The 17,857-nt window shown below is 42.3% G+C and overlaps 1 protein-coding gene across 1 annotated transcript in view; it reads left to right on the top strand.

Annotated features, from left to right (window-relative positions):
* ALPK1 (alpha kinase 1) overlaps positions 1–17,513 on the top strand; it is a 112,446-nt gene extending 94,933 nt beyond the window's left edge. The window contains exons 9-17 of the mRNA XM_068975307.1: positions 652–738; positions 1,950–2,026; positions 3,977–4,072; positions 5,833–5,937; positions 6,734–8,858; positions 11,006–11,159; positions 14,530–14,692; positions 15,081–15,267; positions 16,949–17,513. Coding sequence (XP_068831408.1) covers positions 652–738; positions 1,950–2,026; positions 3,977–4,072; positions 5,833–5,937; positions 6,734–8,858; positions 11,006–11,159; positions 14,530–14,692; positions 15,081–15,267; positions 16,949–17,148 — 3,194 coding nt within the window. The 3' untranslated portion in view covers positions 17,149–17,513. The remainder of the gene's footprint in view (positions 1–651; positions 739–1,949; positions 2,027–3,976; positions 4,073–5,832; positions 5,938–6,733; positions 8,859–11,005; positions 11,160–14,529; positions 14,693–15,080; positions 15,268–16,948) is intronic.
* The last annotated feature ends 344 nt before the right edge of the window (positions 17,514–17,857 follow it).

Raw genomic sequence — 17,857 nt, 5'->3', positions numbered from 1 at the left:
CCGCCCTCCTCTCAGGAACCACAAGACAGTGGGGGTGACACTGCAGTTAATTAATCTGGGAAGCCTTGGAGGCAAGACCATTGAGGATGAGCCCTGCAGTAGGAGCTGGAGGGAGCAGAATCCCAGGTAGTGGGAATGACAAGTGCAGATACCATGAAGCAAGTAAGTGTGTGTGTGTGTGGGTGCACGCATGCAGGTGTTCAGTCGTGTCGGACTGTTCATGACCCTGTGGACTGTAGCTCACCAGGCTCCTCTGTCCGTGAATCTTTCCAGGCAAGAGTACTGGAGCAGGTAGCCATTTCCTACTCCAGGGGATCTTCCCCATCCAGGGATCAAACCCGCATCTCTTGCACCTCCTGTATTGACAGGCAGATTCTCTACCACTAGCAAGAGTTGGCTGCTCTTATAAGGGACACAAGCAGAGCCCAGTTGGTTATGGGGAGAGGTGGGGACCAGGCAGGAGTCAACTCCTGTGAAGCCTTGTAGGTTATAGGTTAGACCTTACCCTATATACAGAGAAGAGATTGTCTACCGAATCTATGTCACATGTGTTCGTGAAGGCTTCCATGACCATAGTTTTATTTCACCAGGCTATTTCTGTAATAATTCAAGGCCAAAAACGTTTTCCTTTTCCCCCCTCTTTTACTGTAGGTACCTGGCTGTACGGAAATGAAAGCGACAAGGTCCTGGTGCAGTCAGTCTGCATACAGATAAGAGGGCAAATTCTGCAGAAGTTGGGTACGGTCATCCTCTCAGTCTCGTTTACCAAGTCTGCCTAAGAGATTTCACTGTGGGCTTTTCTCATTGGATCTGGTTGATAGTGTTCTACTTCCCTTAGTTTCCTCATCAAAAAGAGACTGACACTTAAGATGCCAGGAATACTATGACCATTAACAAAACAAAATAGTTTTCTGTTGAGTTTTGTTAAAGAAACTTGCATTTCTATATGGTGACTTTCCTTCGTAATATTTCTGGCATCTGGCTGTCAGTTCAGCAGGACTTCATGTGATAAGTGACACTCTTATTCTAAACCTATGCTGATAACTGGGCTTCCCAGATGGCGCTAGTGGTTAAGAATCCACCTGCCAATGCAGGAGATGCAAGAGACACGAGTTCAGTCTCTGGGTCAGGAAGATCCCTGGAGTAGGGAATGTCAACCCACTCCAGTATTCTTCCCTGGAAAATTCCATGGACAGAAGAACCTGACAGGCCACATGCAGTCCATGGGGCTGCAAAGAGTCAGATATGACTGAGTCCACACACACACCCTGATAACTTACCCATGTGTTCCTCGGAGGGTATTTCTGAGTTTTGCTAGCAAAGCTTGCTGCTAAGTCACTTCAGTCATATCCGACTCTGTGCGACGCCATAGATGGCAGCCCACCAGGCTCCCCTGTCCCTGGGATTCTCCAGGCAAGAACACTGGAGTGGGTTGCCATTTCCTTCTCCAATGCATGAAATGAAAAGTGAAAGTGAAGTTGCTCAGTCATATCCGACTCTTAGCGACCCCATGGACTGCAGCCTACCAGGCTCCTCCATCCATGGGATTTTCCAGGCAAGAGTACTGGAGTAGGGTGCCACTGAGGACCTTAATTGTATTTTAAAATGCAAACTAATGTATCTGAAATTTTTAAACAGAAGGTGGTAATTGTTTTCTTGAACATAATGGAGATAATCATTTATATATTAATATATTTCATATGTACACATGTGATATGTAATATTTCTTACTGTTTGCCTGTGAAAGGGAAAAATTATCTGTATTAAACCAACTGGAAAAGCAGATTGTTGTTTTTCTAGCAGGTTGCTATCTGCTCATTGCTGTCAATCTAGTCTAGTTGTAAATTTTCTTACAAAATGCAAAATCATCTTTCTGTATTAGTTTTTAAAAGTATTTTCTGACACAAGAGCACAGATACTAACAATTTGTCCTGTCTCCTTTTTTGCAGGGATGTGGTATGAAGCAGCAGAGTTAATATGGGCCTCAATCATGGGATACCTGACACTTCCTCAGCCAGATAAAAAGGTTGTTTGTCTCATATTTATTTTCTTATTTCCTATATTTGCCTTTGGTAAGTTATTACCTTATGGCACAATTGAGTTTATAATTTATCAATTTTATTGGTTATATTTTTGTTGATTCGTCTGGTTTATTGACTGCCAAAGCCTTTGACTGTGTGGATCACAGCAAACTGTGGAAAATTCTGAAAAAGATGGGAATACCAGACCACCTGACCTGCCTCTTGAGAAATCTGTTTGCAGGTCAGGAAGCAGCAGTTAGAACTGGACATGGGACAACAGACTGGTTCCAAATCAGGAAAGGAGTACGTCAAGGCTGTATATTGTCACCCTACTTATTTAACTTCTATGCAGAGTACATCATGAGAAACGCTGGGCTGGAAGAAGCACAAGCTAGAATCAAGATTGCCAGGAGAAATATCAATAGCCTCAGATATGCAGATGACACCACCCTTATGGCAGAAAGTGAAGAGGAACTACAAAGCCTCTTGATGAAAGTGAAAGAGAAGAGTGAAAAAATTGGCTTAAAACTCAACATTCAGAAAATAAAGATTATGGCATCCGGTCCCATCACTTCATGGCAAATAGATGGGGAAACATTGGAAACAGTGACAGACTTTATTTTCTTGGGCTCCAAAATCACTGCAGATGGTGACTGCAGCCATGAAATTAAAAGATGCTTACTCCTTGGAAGAAAAGCTATGACCAACCTAGACAACATATTAAAAAACAGAGATGTTAATTTGCCTACAAAGGTCCATCTAGTCAAAGCTATGGTTTTTCCAGTAGTCATGTATGGATGTAGGAGTTGGATTATAAAGAAAGCTGAGTGCCAAAGAATTGATGCTTTTGAACTGTGGTGTTGGGGAAGACTCTTGAGAGTCCCTTGGACTGCAAGGAGATCCAACCAGTCCATCCTGAAGGAGATCAGTCCTGGGTGTTCATTGGAAGGACTGATGCTGAAGCTGAGACTCCAGTACTTTGGCCACTTGTTGCAAAGGACTGACTCATTGGAAAAGACCCTGATGCTGGGAGGGATTGGGGGCAGGAGGAGAAGGGGACGACTGAGGATGAGATGGCTGGATGGCATCACCAACTCAATGGACATGAGTTTGAGTGAACTCCAGGAGTTGGTGATGGACAGGGAGGCCTGGTGGGCTGCAGTCCATGGGGTCGCAAAGAGTCAGACAGAACTGAGCACAAGCATGAATGAATGAACAATAGGACCAGAAACATTTAAAAACTCCCTCTCTGTCCTGCTCATCCTTAATCACAACTAGACTCCTGGTATGTATTTAGTGTTTCTCTATATATTTGCAACTATCTGTTTGTATATTTATTTCTACTGATCCATTTATTTCTACTGGTATTGATTTTATTATATATTTAGCCTTTACCTCATTCCATAGCAAAGTTGGTATGGCTCTATTGCATTCTGTAAAATCAGTCTCCCTTGGTTAAGTGGGAAAAGACCTCAGCCGTTTACATAGCATCTTTATTTGAGAAATTGAGAAGCAACATTAGCTTTCCTTGATGTACTCATCCTCTGTGACTGTGAGAACATTCTCCTCGTTAACTGAAGATTTGGGTTATACATTTCCCTGAACTGTGTTAGCAACACTGCTGCCTACAATCCTTTTAACAACACAAATGGAGTTGGGGGTGGGAACTCTTGCTTGGGTCAGTTCTGTATACCTAGCATTGTGGACAAGTTCATGTCGATGATCAAGCAAAGCCCTGCTAAGAAATAGCTGAGTTTACATTATGCCCATGTCCTCAGGATGTGATAATCTTTCAAGCCCAGTGACATCCAGTCAAGAAGTATCCTCAGAGTCATAATAACAAATGATAATAATAAGCAGTGGTTCATATGGAGGGCTAATCGTTGACTTTGGGACTTGAGAGCAAGAATTGACTGTAAGTTCCTCATCTGTGTTTTGTCTGTATTTCCTTGCAGGGCATTTCCACATCACTAGGTATATTGGCAGACATCTTCGTCTCCATGAGCAAGAAAGATTATGAAAAGTTTAAAAGCAATCCTGACATTAATCTGGTAATCATCACTTGGCAAAACTACTGTGCCAGAGTGGCATCACCTACAAAACTGTCAGTGTTATTCTTGGTTCGTTCTCTCTCCAAGAGTCAGGGAGAGTATCTCCCTTTATCTCCCCTCACAGTATCTCACAGTATCTCCCCTCTTCAAGTAATGTGAACAAGCCTGAGGAACAGTTCCTATGCTGTCCCATTTGGCTATATTACCCCAGCACCAGACCTATAGAGGTACTAGGGAAAAAAAAGAATGAATGAAGAATGAAATCAACGTGATAAATGCTTTGAACCCCATGATTTCCTTTCAGATTATCACAAAATTCAGTTTCTACACTTGAACTCTCTCAATGACAAAGTAAAAGGGTAATAACTTTAAGACTTTAGTTACAGTTTGTTCAAATCAGGGCATCAGTTGCTTGTCCAGGCTCCTATCTGTAACAGTCATGATTATAAATATTTATTTATTGTTTTATAACTCAAGAAGTATGTGTACATATGTATGTGAGCCACACACACCACATCTACCTAGGCGTAACGTAGAGCAGAATGTGTCACTCCCATTTTAGAGGAAAGTAAACTGAGGTCTAGAGAAACTAGGTAACCTCCACAACCTGCACAGTCAATGAGAAAGAGAACTGGGAGCAGAAACCAGATCTCTAACCAGTTCAGAGCATTGCACAGACATTGACTGCTTTCCTGCACTGCACTCAAATTGACATTTTAATAGTATCAACACTGCCTTTTTTTCAAATACCAAAACTACAATAGTAACTGTACTCAGTACTAATTAGTGTAGCATAAGAACACATATCAGAGAAGGCAATGGCAACCCCACTAGTACTCTTGCCTGGAGAATCCCAGGGACAGGGGAGCCTGGTGGGCTGCCGTCTATGAAGTCGCACAGAGTCGGACACGACTGAAGCAACTTAGCAGCAGCAGCAGCAGCAGCAAGAATACATATAGCTTGCTGCTTCTACTCTGAATCTTAGCAAAACGTTGCTTTTGCTATCAGACAGACCAAAACACAGAAAAGGGGTTATGTTCCTTGTCCAGTGACGTTATCTCTGAGGATTGTTTAAAATTGCAAACTGCCCTCCTGCCTTGGACCTCCTTGACCTCTGCTTACTGTATTTTTCTCTGGAACATTTATTGCCATCTCAAATATTACACACTCTACTTATCTTGTGTGTTTTTGATCCCCTCCCCTTAATAGAAAATAAGTTCATTGCAGGCTCACTGTCTCCTCTCTCCTTCGTGGCTAGAACAGCACTTCGCACATGGGAATATTCAATACATATTTCTGGAATAAATGAATGAATCTTGTTTGCTATGAAATTGTACATTAAAGCCTTCTTTGCCAAGAACAATGCATAAATCACTAGTGAATCTGACTGCAAAACGCTCAGGTTCTATGAACAGAGAGCTGCATGATCCTTTGAAGAAACTAGTCTGAATTACTTTGCGTGGGCAAGCAAACTACAAATGTTGACACATGTGAGGCTGTCTCTGTGGTGCGAGTTGGGGATGGATGGTGTATGGGTGTGGGGGAAAGGATGGTCAATGTCCTGGGGTCTTTACCCACTTACTCTTTCTTGGCACTGTTCTGAAATGGTTGTGGTGAGGCATAGGGCACGCCTCAGAATCTTGAAAGAAAAGCAAAGGAATTTTATAGCCTGTCTTTTGCTAATGGGTAAATAATTGTCAACAGTATACACTCGGCCTCTTGTTTTCTCACAATACACTTGTACTCCTGTTCCCTCGCAGCGCTTGCTGAAGGAGTTTGACCACCACTTGCTGTCAGCCGCTGAAGCCTGCAAGCTGGCGGCTGCCTTCAGCCCCTACACGCCCCTCTTCGTTCTCACAGCTATGGTAAGCAGGGCATAGCCCGTCCTAACTCCTCTCCCCAGTGACAGACATCACCAGGGGGAGGGAAGAGTCGCACCTTAAGATAGGATTTGTGTGCATCACTAGGTAATTGTGAGCGGACTTCATGTATGTAGAGGTCAGATCAGTCAGAGTAGTGACATCCTGCTGATGGGGAGCTAAGTTACTGCAGCTGGGGGACATGATGTTATCTGCTGTAGAACAAGGGTTCCCAAGCATGTCAGAATCACCTAATAGCCCTTTCAAAATACATATTCTTGGGCTCTACCCTAAATCCACTACATGTAAAGGCCTGGGATTCTTACCCAGAAATCATTCATTATGGAATACCTCCCAGGTGATCCAAATATCCAGAGGGATTGGGAAGCCACAAGTCTATTGTTTTGACCATCAATAAACAAATTATGTGTTTGTATATAACAAAATTATTTCGTCCATGTCCCATGTATAGACTCTGTTTGCTGAAAATAACATTAGCAACAATGACAGCAATTTTATCATCTTTGATCAAAAGCATCAGGGCTACAGTAGGATGGACGCTAAAGCTAATTTCTTACCCCTTCGTGCCAACCAATCACATATGTCCTAGCCCCTTCTCCTGAGGCATCAAAAAGACCACAGCTCCCTGACTCAATGTTTATGTATTTTTATTAGAATATCCATGGCACATTTAAAAAAAAATACTATTTCTAATATCTGTCCTCCAGGAATGAAAACTTTTCCCTGATTCACTTCCAGTTTCTAATTCAGTGTCTGATTTTGTATCTGATATTTTCCTCAGAATATCCGTGGCACATGCCTCTTGTCATATAGTAGTTCTAAGGACTGTCCTCCAGGAATGAAAAATTCATATCTATGTGAAGCCAAAGAAGCCTTTGAAATTGGTCTCCTCACCAAGAAACGTGATGAACCAGTTACGGGAAAACAGGAGCTCCATAGTTTTCTTAAAGCTGCTTTTGGTCTCACCACTGTGCACCAAAGACTCTATGGGGAGATGGAGACCGTCCGAACAGCAAGTCAGCTCTGTAGTGAAGCTATGGGAAAGCTGTATACTTTCAGCAATTGCTCCAGAAGTCAGGAGAAAGAAGCTGTCTCTCAGGAAATCATGTCTGTTATCACCCGGGTGAAGGAACAGTTACAAGTTCAAAGCTTCTCAAATTTAGATGACAAGTCTTATGTTCCAGAGGGATTCAGGTGTGGGTCAGAGAAGCCCATCTTACTTGGGCAAGTGGATTTCCCCAAAATCCTTGGAGCCTATTCACAGCACCACACTTCAGTGTGTGAAATATTTGAAAGCACGTGTGGAAACAACAAAAATAAACAGAAAGGTATGAAAACAGGAGTCTGTATCACGGATCTAAAAACAGAAACGAAAAACATAGATACCGTGAGTGCCACGGAGGACAAAGCACATTTTGAAAAAGGCATGGTGATATCTTCCTCCCAGATGGCGATGAACAGTCAGGAGGAACTCAGGAGGGCGGGAAGGAGAAACTGGGCCGGTTCTGATGCGTTTCGAGTCTCCGTGGATGAAGATGTGGAGACCGAAGCTGAGTCAACAGACCACAGCAGCGGTGGGGGAGCTGTCCTGAACAAGTCTCTGAGTGACAGCCTGAGCTCCAGTTCTTGGAGCAAGTTATCAGGGTACCAGTCTTCTACAAGCTGGGAGGAAGTGAATTATCATGTTGATGATACGTCCGCAGGAAGAGAACTGAGCAAGGAGGAGCATCTTGTGGACACGCAGTGTTCCACTGCCCTGTCAGACGAGCAGGAGGTGAATGGGGCGAGCAGAGCTGAGCACCCACTGTCTTCAGAGCTGCATGGTCTCTCTCTCCAGGTGCCCAGGGATGACAGTTTAGAGTCTTCTCAATGTCAGCTGCACGAGTCCATGCCCTTGGCAACCTTCCCACCTCATAGCACAACAGACATTTCATTGGCCTCTGGTGGAGGGTGGTTTAAAAGAGGCATGCAGGAAGTTGGAAATGTGGGGTCCAGAAATACTTCTGCTCTTTCCAGACCCTCATTTTGTTCTGCTTCTTGGACTTCTGATTCTGGTTGGCCTAAGAACGTGGCCTCATATCCTTCCATCCAAGAAGAAGAAACCTTTGAAACAATTGATGAGTTTCGAGATATCAATGATGATGCCAAGGACGAGGATGAAGAAGAGAAGAGAGAAGAAATCAAAGGAGGCACAGGTCCTCCATTTAAAGATAGCCCCTGCTGGGTTGACCCAGAAGGAAAGATAGCAGAAAGAGCAGAAGATGTTCCCGTAGACTCCCACTCAGTCGTGGACAAGTCTCTGGACAAAAGTTCCACAGTAGCATGTAACTCTTACACTCCTCATTGGCTTGTTCAAAACCCTGACTCAGGAAAAAATGGTTGCTCAGTCAAAGAGCAGGGCATTGACCCTGATGCCTCCACAGTGGGTGAGGAGAGCCCACGGCTGGGCAGTGCAGATGTTCACACCATGAGCCCACATGGCTCCCCTAGACCGTGCACTTGGAAGCAGCCGCCCATTCAGGGAGCCCAGATCCCCAGTTCCTCAGTAAGCAGTAAGACTTCCACCCCTGTCCTCAGCGAGGACTGCACTACCACGGAGGAAGCAAATGAACCTGGAAACCTGCTAAACTGCAGCCAGAACTCCAGCCTGTCCTCACCTTGGTGGCTGAAATCACCAGCAATCTCCAGTGGTTCTTCTGAGGGAGAAAATCCATGGTCTTTTCTGAATTCCAGTGGAAGTTCTTTTGTTTCATTGCCAGGAATGACAAAGCAGGCGATCCTTGAGGCCCGCACCCTGCAGCCTGATGACTTTGAAAAACTCTTGGCAGGGGTGAGGCATGATTGGCTGTTCCAGAGACTGGAGCATACAGGCGTTTTTAAATCCAGCCAACTCCACGGAGCACATAGTAAGTACACCCTTTCAGGAAGCATCTCTGTATGTTGAGGGCCCTCTGACGTTTCTGTTCCGTGGATCACTTAAAGCTCGTGAAAGGTATAGACAGCTGTGATGCTTTGTGAGTACACAGACAAAGATGTAGTTTGGGGGCCTTCTTCACTCTGTGATGGACTCTAAAGGTTGCAAAGAATAGAGGCTCACTCAAGCTGCCTCATACATTGGAGATTTGCTACATAGGCAGTAAGGGAGGATCTTACCGACCGTGGGAGCAGTCATCAGTCAGGGTTTGAAACAGCTCTAGATGCCGTATATACTGTCTGTCTCCTCTGTTGATTCTCATTGCCACAGCTGGTTTTTCTCTGTTCCCATTCGAAACTCCAGGGAACGGAGTTTGCCCTAGTTACACATCATGCTTCTAGTAGGCACTCGTCATGTTCACACCTTTGCTGAGTGGTTTCTTGCCAGGCTCTGCATTGGTCACCTGCATTTAGCCGCTGCCTCCTGCCTCAGGAACAGCGCAAGGAAGCCTGAGCTGGGGCCACCCAGCAGTCAGTGTGTCTTAACGCAGCTTAGAAGCGGTGGAGAAGCTGGGGAGAAGACAAAAGAAGGTTCTTCTCTTAGCCCAGAGGATCACATTGTAATAGCCTCCAAGGTACTGAAGAATTATTTGAATGAGGAAAAAAACTATTGTAAAATGCCTTTCAGAGGAAACAAGCTATGTGGATTGCTAAGTACTGGATACTAACGTAGTAGTTCTCAACACTGGTACCACATGAGAATCTCCCAAGAGGCTTTTTAGCTCTTTAAATCTCCCAGTGCCTCGCTCCAGAGATTCCAGTCTCATGTGTCTATGGTGTGGGTCCAGGCATCTGTATTTTTTGAGCTCCCCAGGGATTTTTTGTATAAAGCCAATGTTAAGAACTTCTGCTTCAAAGTATTTCAGTGTTTTACCTGGCACCTTGAAGTCAGACTAAAAGATCAAATTGTGGCCAAAAGAAGCAAAATTTTCTAATAATAGGGTTTCCCTGCTTACTGTGAGTTTATGCGGTTCCAAAGCCACATTTCTGAGAGTTAGGTGGCTGCTTTACTGTTTTGTCTGTGTGCCATTTTATGGGTGAAAAAGCACATGGGAGGAAGCAAGCCCCAAAGTTGAAGAAACTGGACAAGTTATGCATCCTCTCCTTGCTTCTTCCCTTCATTCACTGCCCTTTCTACGTGTGTGCATGCAGCTCACCTTCGTTTCCTTCCCCAGCTTCTCTGAGTCACCCAACCCTGAGCATCATCTCTCCACAACCTCAGTCGTCTCCTTCCTCTCCACCTCAAACCTGTAGGCTTATCTCACTTTAAATATTCTCTTCTCCTGAGTCTCCTGTTCATTTATTCATTACCACAACCTAGTCACTGGAGGTCCTTGTTCACTTTATTTTAACTTGGATCTCAAAATGTTGCATTTCTTTCTTAGGGTTCATGTTGGTCTTCCCCCTCAAAGAGATCCTTTCATGCTTGCGCTGATCTTCCTTTCTTTAAGGTGAAAACAACCCTTATTTTTTCCTCTTTATCTTTTTCTTTTTCAGTTGAGTTTTCATCTTTGTACAGTAGCTATATTTTCTCAGTAATTCCTGGAGTTTCCCAACTTAAAATATGTAAGAGAAAATCAGGTTGAACTTTCATATGGAATCTAAGATCCCTGGAGTTGCCAGGAACTTTTGGAGAAAAATTATTCAACTTATTTCTATCTATGTGATCTCACATAGGGAGCAGCCTCTTTTATTTGAGATTCCCAGATAATCAGAAGAAGTTGTATTCACATGTCACTTGTTCTAAGATGGTCTCTGGGCTTTTGCTATTTGAAAAGCCTTTTTATTTTTCATTACTTTCATACAGAAGCTCTGGCCTTAATACCTTGCCATCACAAACAAGAGATTTTGTGAATCAAAGGCAGTTTTCATTGTAATTTCTCAAACTTTGCCTTTTTATTGTACTTCACTAACGTTTTAGTAATAGTCATAGAACAGGATAAAATTTGAGAAAATATATTAAAAAGTTGAATATGTCAAATGAACACAGATTGGTACCTGTGTTACAATTCATCTTATCTGTGAATTGCAAGATCTTTTTGAAAAATAAGGTCAGTATTCATCTTATCTTTTATTCAAGGTGCTCTTTTGTTAAAATATTCCAAGAAATCTGAACTGTGGACAGCCCAAGAAACTGTTGTATATTTGGGGGACTACCTACATGTGACAAAGAAAGGCAGACAAAGAAATGCATTTTGGGTACATCATCTTCATCAAGAAGAAACTCTGGGCAGGTATTGCTTGAAAACATATATAATAATGTGTAATGGCTTGATTTGTCCCTTCTGTTAAGTAATTGTTTATGAGACTATAAAAAGGCTGGAAAAAGTGGCTAAATGTTTTCTAATTCAGCTCCTTTTCCTCTTCCTCATTAGCTAATTAATAACAGTTACCATAGATGGTTGGATGGCATCACCAATTCAACAGACATGAACTTGGGCAAACTCCAGGAGATGGTGAGGGACAGGGAGGCCTAGTGTGCTGTAGTCCGTGGGGGTCACAAAGAGTCAGGCATTAAAAAAAAAAAAAGAGTCAGGCATGACTCAACTGAGCAACAACCATCATAGATAGAGAACCCACATTATGTCAGCCATTGGGCTGGATGTTTTATGTACATGATTTTAAACCCCTTGGAGAACATTAACTCCATGGTACAGGTAAGAAAAATAGAGTTTCTTGCCATATGACAAGTCAGAGAGTCTTGAACACTCTCATTGAAAATGCTGGCAAAAAAGGCTAGTTAAACCATGCAAGCCACACTTCTGATTAAATGAGTGAGCCTGGAAGAAACGGCACAAAACTCCTCTGAGGCCAGTAATGAAACATATTCAGGGATATAAGTGAATGCTGATTCCTTAAGACCCTTCTCTTTAGAGGTTTTGGGCAGGGGTGGGATGAGGGAGCAACTAGTGATAAAAGTTACACATGAAAGGGGATGAGTTCAGAGACCGCTGATATAAAGCATTGACTCAGGAATGACTATATCCTCAAAAACAAAAATAAAGGTTAATTTAAGAATTAAAGATTTTAAAATTAAAAAAAAAACAACTAGAAACAGAAGAAAGTTTCCTTAAATAAATAAATTAATTAATTAATTAATTAATTAAATAAAAAATGCCATGTCACTGAAGCAAATAACCTACAAAGATTTTTTGCTTGGCCTTAATTCTTGATGACAACTTTAAGCAAAACTCACCTGCAAATTAGTGATCACAGGTGGTCCTCGTTTGGTATAAGGCCTAATTTTATACCATATGTATATTTTAAAGAACCTATGGAGCAAGACTGTTAAAGTAGACCTTGCTCTTTTCCCAAATCCAAAAATTATTAGAAATAAATAGGAAGATAAAAAGAGAGAAATTGGGAAATTCTTAAATAGTAGAAATACATTTCTTGAAAAGGATGTTGATAATAATAACAATAGTAAACATGTAAATTTCATGTGCCAGGCCCCTGTTTTAAGTCATTTATATACTAACTTAATCAATCCTTACAAAACCCAATGAGGTAGGTACTATTGTTATCCCCATCCTACAGATGAGGGAGCCGAGACACAGAGATGTTAAGAAACCTCCCCAAGTTCGCACATCAAAGTGGTGGAGCCAGGTGATACAAGTATAATTGTGTACCCCCCACCCCAAATTCAAGATGAAGTTGTAAGCCTAAGTAACTTAGACTGTGATCTTATTTGGAAATGAAGTCACTGCAGATGTAATTAATTAAGATGAGATCAAACTGGAGTAGGGTGGGCCCAGAATCCACCATGACTGGTATCCTTATAAAAGAGGAAATTTGGAGATAGAAACACACAGGGAGGATGCATGTGAAAATTGTAGCTACATGGCCACCAAGCCAGAACCGTCTGGAAAAGTTGACAGTCTGGAAAAGCTCCTTCTCTTGCGTCTTCAGAGGGAGCATGACTCTGCTGACACCTTAACCTTGGACTTGTAGACTCTAGAACTATGAGGAATCAATTTCTGTTGCTTAAGCCACCCAGTTTGGACACTTTGTTACAGCAGTCTTAAGCAACTAACACACCAGGATACCTGATAGGAGGATCTGAGATGGGATATAAAAGGGAGAAAAAGAGACATGGAAGATGGAACAAGAGGGTCTAACATGCATCTGATCAGAAAAAGATAACAGAGCAAATAAGAAAGAGTTATTATTTTAATAAATCATTTCTGATAGTTTTCCAAAATTGCCCAAATATATTAATCTTCAAATACAGGAATCACAGTGAATCCTGGATAGTATAAAAAGTGTTGTACATATATTAGGTGATGATAGAAAGCAAGTATTTGTAGAGATGAAGTAATCACGAAAGGAAGGGGGAGAGAAGGCTTCTGGTTGATCTGTTGACCTGTATAAGGTCATGTTGCAGGCAGTGAAAGATCTGGTTCCAGAGTCCATGCATTTTCCAGTATCCTGGCTGGCTTTCTTGACTTACCCACATCTGGTGAACTGCTACAACAAGCGGACACTTTCTCATATAAGGAGAAAATAAATCGGTATCACCCCTGGGTCAATGTATTCATCAGGGTTGTCCAGAAATGCAAAACCAATAAGATGTATATGTCTATGTGTGTGTATGGGTGTGTGTGTGTGTGTGTGCTGTGCTGTTCTTAGTCACTCAGTTGTGTCCAACCCTTTGTGACTCCATAGACTACAACCAGGCTCCTCTGTCCATGGGGATTCTCCAAGCAAGAATACTGGAGTGGGTTGCCATACCCTCCTCCAGAGGATCTTCCCAACCCAAGGACTGAACCTAGGTCTCCCACATTTCAGGCAGTTTCTTTACCATCTGAGCCACCAGGGAGGCCCAAGAATACTAGAGTGGGTAACCTATCCCTTCTCCAGGGGATCTTCACGACCCAGGAATCAAACCGGGGTCTCCCGCATTGCAGAAGGATTCTTTACCAGTTGAGCTACCAGGGAAGCCCATATGTATGTGTGTGTGTGTGTGTGTGTGTACAGAGATTTATTATTAGGAGTTGACTCACATAATTATGGATGCTTTCAAGTTTCAGCATCTATTGTTGACTGGATATTCAGGAGAGCTGACGATCTATAGTTCCAGCCCAAATACCAGCGGGATTGAGGCCCAGGAGGAGATGATGTTTCAGTTCAAGCCCAAAAGCAGGAAAAGACCAGTGTCCCGGATCAGAGGCAGTCAGTAAGAAGGATTCTCTCTTACTTGAAATAAGCTCAGCCTTCTGTTCCATTTGGCCCTTCAGTTGATTGGCTGAGGCTCACCCACACTAGGAAGGGCAATCTTCTTTACTCAGTTTACTGATGTGAACATTAGACTCATCCAAAACACCCTCACAGAAACACTGTGAATAGTGTTTGACCAAATATTTGGGCACCCTGTGGTCAAATCAAGATGACACATAAACTTAAGCATCAGGCAGCTAGTATGAATTGTGTGCCATTGGTCAGGGGGTGCTTACAAAACTGAGTCATGAGATAAGATGATATTAACTAAGATAGAAAAAAAGTAACGTCTTTCAAGCATTTTTGCATCTCTCTCTTAGTCTCTTCTCTCTTCCTCTAGAGTAGGATCACTGTGCATCTCTTTCTGTGGCTCTTCTGCATTCACAGATACGTTGGGAAAGAATATAAGGAGCAAAAGGGGCTCTGGCACCACTTCACTGATGTGGAGAGGCAGATGACCGCACAGCACTACGTGACAGAATTTAACAAGAGACTTTACGAGCAGAAGATTCACACGCAGATATTCTACATACCAGCCTCAGTATTGCTGGTAAGATTAAAGAAATCAGGGGCATGATTAAACAGGTCTAGAAATATATTTGGGGGCTTCCCAGGTGGCACAGTGGTAAAGAATCCACCTGCCAATGCAGGAGACTTGGGTTTGACTCCTGGGTCGGGAAGATCCCCTGGAGAAGGAAATGGCAACCCACTCCAGTATTCTTGCCTGGAGAATCCCATGGACAGAGGAGTCTGGTGGGCTGAAGTCCATGGGGTCGCAAAAGAGTTGGCCATGACTTAGGGAGAGAACAGCAACAGTGCTCCTAAGTAGCAAAGCCTGAGTTCAAAGGCTGAGACCTACTGACCTCAAAGTGAGATCTACTGACCTCAAAACCCATGGCTTTCCCCATTGTTATACATCTCCTGTTTCTATTTTTCAGATTTTAGAAGGCAAGACAATAAAAGGATGTGTCAGTGTGGAACCTTACATGCTAGGGGAATTTGTAAAATTATCAAATAACACAAAAGTGGTGAAAACAGAATACAAAGCCACAGAATACGGCTTGGCTTATGGCCACTTTTCTTATGAATTTTCCAATCATAGAGATGTTGTGGTTGATTTACAAGGTATGTGAAACTGGGAATTATTTTTTGTTTTAGTATTATTTATATGTTAATATGAGGTTTTATAACTAGTGCTTCCCTGGTGGCTCAGACAGTAAAGCGTCTGCCTGCAATGCGGGAGACCTGGGTTCAATCCCTGGGTCAGGAAGATCCCCTGGAGAAGGAAATGGCACTCCACTCCAGCACTCTTGCCTGGAAAATCCCATGGACAGAGGAGCCTGATAGGCTACAGTCCATGGGGTCACAAAGAGTCGGACACGACTGAGCAACTTCACTTTCTTTCTTTCTTTTGCTGCTGCTGCTGCTGCTGCTGCTGCTGCTAAGTCGCTTCAGTCGTGTCCGACTCTGTGCGATCCCATAGACGGCAGCCCACCAGGCTCCCCGTCCCTGGGATTCTCCAGGCAAGAACACTGGAGGGGGTTGCCATTTCCTTCTCCAAAGCATGAGTCATTATTTAATAGGTTGTTTAGTGCACAGGCTACTATTTGGAATTAATCAGTCTTGCTGTAGATAGCAAATGACGGATGGGAAAATTTTCTAAAGCTTCTACAACTGTCTGAGGGCATCAGATAATCAGTGAGGAGATCTGGTTCACATTTTGTTGGGCTTAATTCTAGAGCAAATCCGTAACAGTTTTCTTTTTTAATTTTACTCCAGTGGCTTTGGGTGATGCGGGTTTCTTAGGACTGTGTGGTTTAGTATGTCGAAACACACTTTCTTTGCTCTAGCCCTTTACCTTCACTACAGGTGTGATACTGGGTTTCATAAGTGGGATCATTATGGAACAGCAAGCTGTATACCTAAATCTAGCTTCCTTTAAAATCTGCATTAATATGTAAATTTTGTTTCAACTTGGTATTTTATCTAACAGAATTATTAGCCATCATTCTGTATTGAAATGATAAATGAGTTTTGTTATGATTATTTCTAATAATAATCCTCCAAGATGTTTCTATCCCCCATCCACCACATTTATCATCACTCCGTATTATGTATTTTGCGTACTTATATCATTTATTGATCTTCACAAGAATGTGACACTGAGTACAGAGATTTTTTTTACTAGCTTGTTCACAAAACACAACAGTGTTTTGTACAGTGTGTACACTCAATAAATATTTGTTAAATGAACAGAGGAATGTATGAATTGATGAGTAAGGCATTAAAGAAACTTCTGAAAAATGAAAGAAAAATATTCAGTGTGATTTAATAATTACACTAAGTGCATGCTATTGCTAATTCCTTGAAAACTGGTTGTCTGGGCATGTCATATTTGACAAATTTAATTATCCAATATTCAGTTCTTCTTAGACCAATAATTGGAATATGCCACACCAGATCCCTTAGCAGAAATTTATTATTCTTCAACCATAGGGCTTCCCTTGTGGCTCAGCTGGTAAAGAATCCACCTGCAATGAGGGAGACCTGGGTTCGATCCCTGGGTTGGGAAGATCCCCTGGAGAAGGGAAAGGCTACCCACTCCAGTATTCTGGCCTGGAGAATTCCATGGACTGTGTAGCCCATGGGGTCACAAAGTGTTGGACACAACTAAGCAGCTTTCACACAATAGGATGACCAAGTTACCAAATGTCTATTTCACTGTATGTATATTATATTTTTTCTGAAACACTTTGCTGAAATTGATAGAGGATTTAATTCTCAGACATATTTGTTTATTTTTTAGGTTGGGTGACTGGGAATGGAAAAGGGCTCATCTACCTCACAGATCCCCAGATTCACTCAGTTGATCAGAAAGATGTCACTACCAATTTTGGAAAGAAAGGAATTTTCTACTTCTTTAATAACCAGCATGTGGAATGTAATGAAATATGCCATCGTCTTTCTTTGACAAGACCTTCGATTGAGAAACCAAACAATCCATAGACTATCTGGAGTGGTAATGACCACTCAGCGCTGCTCACCAATGCTGGGCTCTCCTCTCCATCCAGACACACAAATGATGGCACAGCCTGGTCCTTGGGTTCCGGTGGGCCATGGGACTGGCTAGCCAATAGTTTTTGAGAGGAATTGAGGAGTATCTTCTTCAGGCCGATATTCAGCTGCCAGTGCAGCACTCTACAGAGTCTCTCCCTCTGCACAATTGCCAAGAATACATCAGAAGTCCCACAATGAGAAGAACTCAGGAAAGAGCTCCAGTTGACCCATGATGAACACGAAGCACATATGAGAAATAAGCTTTTCTAGCTGAAGCCATCGAGATTTGGGGACTTTAGTCACTGTCCATCAAGATTGATACTTTTAGCGTTTTTCTTATTGATTTAGGAATTCTTTATAGATATATATTAAAGAATTCAGGCCTTTGTGGTATGCATTCCAATTTTTTGTCTTTTGACTTTATAAGAAACTTTCTTTTCCATGCAGAATTTGTTTTATACTGGTGAATTCATCAGTCTTTTATGATTTTTAGGTTATATGTCAGCCACAGAGCTTCACTACTCTGAATTTTGTCATTCCTCTTTCTCTTTTATTTTTTTAATATTTATTTGCTTTTAATTGATTGATAATTGCTTTACAGAATTGGGTTAATTTCTGTCATACATCAAAATGAATTAACCATGCTGCTGCTGCTAAG

The sequence above is a fragment of the Capricornis sumatraensis genome, chromosome 7, assembly GCF_032405125.1.
Source record: "Capricornis sumatraensis isolate serow.1 chromosome 7, serow.2, whole genome shotgun sequence".
Classification (NCBI taxonomy): domain Eukaryota; kingdom Metazoa; phylum Chordata; class Mammalia; order Artiodactyla; family Bovidae; genus Capricornis; species Capricornis sumatraensis.
The sequence above is the reverse complement of the archived record's forward strand: the minus strand, read 5'-3'. Positions and strand labels throughout refer to the sequence as shown.